Raw genomic sequence first — 959 nt, 5'->3', positions numbered from 1 at the left:
GGCTCACTGCAACCTCTACCTCCTGGGCTCAAGTGATCCACCTGCCTCAGCCTCCCAAAGTGCTGGGATTACAGGCATGAGCCACCGCGCCTGGCCCAAACAATTTTTTTAAATTAGGGTTAATCAAATTAGATACTTTAGGAATGGTTACTATTTTTGAAATCTATAATTTGAAGTTTCTAAAAGTGAAACATAAATTTTATGTTAAATATTTATTGGACACTTGTTCTAGATAGCTTTGTTTTAGAGAGAACAAAATAGACAAAATCACTGCTGTCATCAAGCTTATACACCAGTAGACAGATAATAAAAACACAAAAAAATTGCAGACAGGAATATAATGTTGAGTAGTAATAAGTGCTGTGAAGAAAAATAAATCTGGGTGAGATGATACAAAGTTGGAGTGCGTGCAGGTGCTACTTTATTTAGATCGAGTGGCCTCTTGGATTACATCTGGGTAGAGAACTGAATGAAGTGAAGGAACTTGCCGTGTGAACACTTGGGAGAAGAGCATTCTAAAGAGAAGTTACAGCAAAGGTAAAAGTCTGTTCAAGGATCTGCAAAAATGAGTCCTGCAGACTCATTTGGTTGGAGTGCAAAAATCAGGTACCCTATAATATATTTGAATTAGATGTTTTAAATGCTGTGATTAAATTCTTATTAATGTTTCCTCATTCTTAAACTTCTTTTGTCTTGATTTTTTTTTTTTGTAGGAAGATGTTGACCCTCAAAAGGTTGCATTCCTTCTGCATAAACAGTGGACTGTATATAGTTTAACTCCCTTATATAAATTCTCCTATAGTAATCTCAAAGAATATTCTAGACTTCTGAATGCTTTTATTGTTGCTGAAAAGCAAAAAGGACTTGCTGTGGAAGTGGGAGAAGACTTCAACATCAAAGTGATTTTTTCTACTCTCCTAGGAATGAAAGGAACACAAAGGGATCCAGAAGCATTTCTT

The 959-nt window shown here is 35.9% G+C and overlaps 1 protein-coding gene across 3 annotated transcripts in view; it reads left to right on the top strand.

Moving 5' to 3' along the window:
* CENPL (centromere protein L) overlaps positions 1–959 on the top strand; it is a 35,367-nt gene that overhangs the window by 19,996 nt on the left and 14,412 nt on the right. For all 3 annotated transcript variants that reach the window (XM_011981409.1, XM_011981408.1, XM_011981407.1), the window contains exon 4: positions 714–893. In XM_011981409.1, coding sequence (XP_011836799.1) covers positions 714–893 — 180 coding nt within the window. The remainder of the gene's footprint in view (positions 1–713; positions 894–959) is intronic.

Source organism: Mandrillus leucophaeus, unplaced genomic scaffold (genome assembly GCF_000951045.1).
Source record: "Mandrillus leucophaeus isolate KB7577 unplaced genomic scaffold, Mleu.le_1.0 Scaffold226, whole genome shotgun sequence".
In the NCBI taxonomy this organism is placed as follows: Eukaryota; Metazoa; Chordata; class Mammalia; order Primates; family Cercopithecidae; genus Mandrillus; species Mandrillus leucophaeus.
This window is presented reverse-complemented; position numbering and strand designations above follow the sequence as displayed.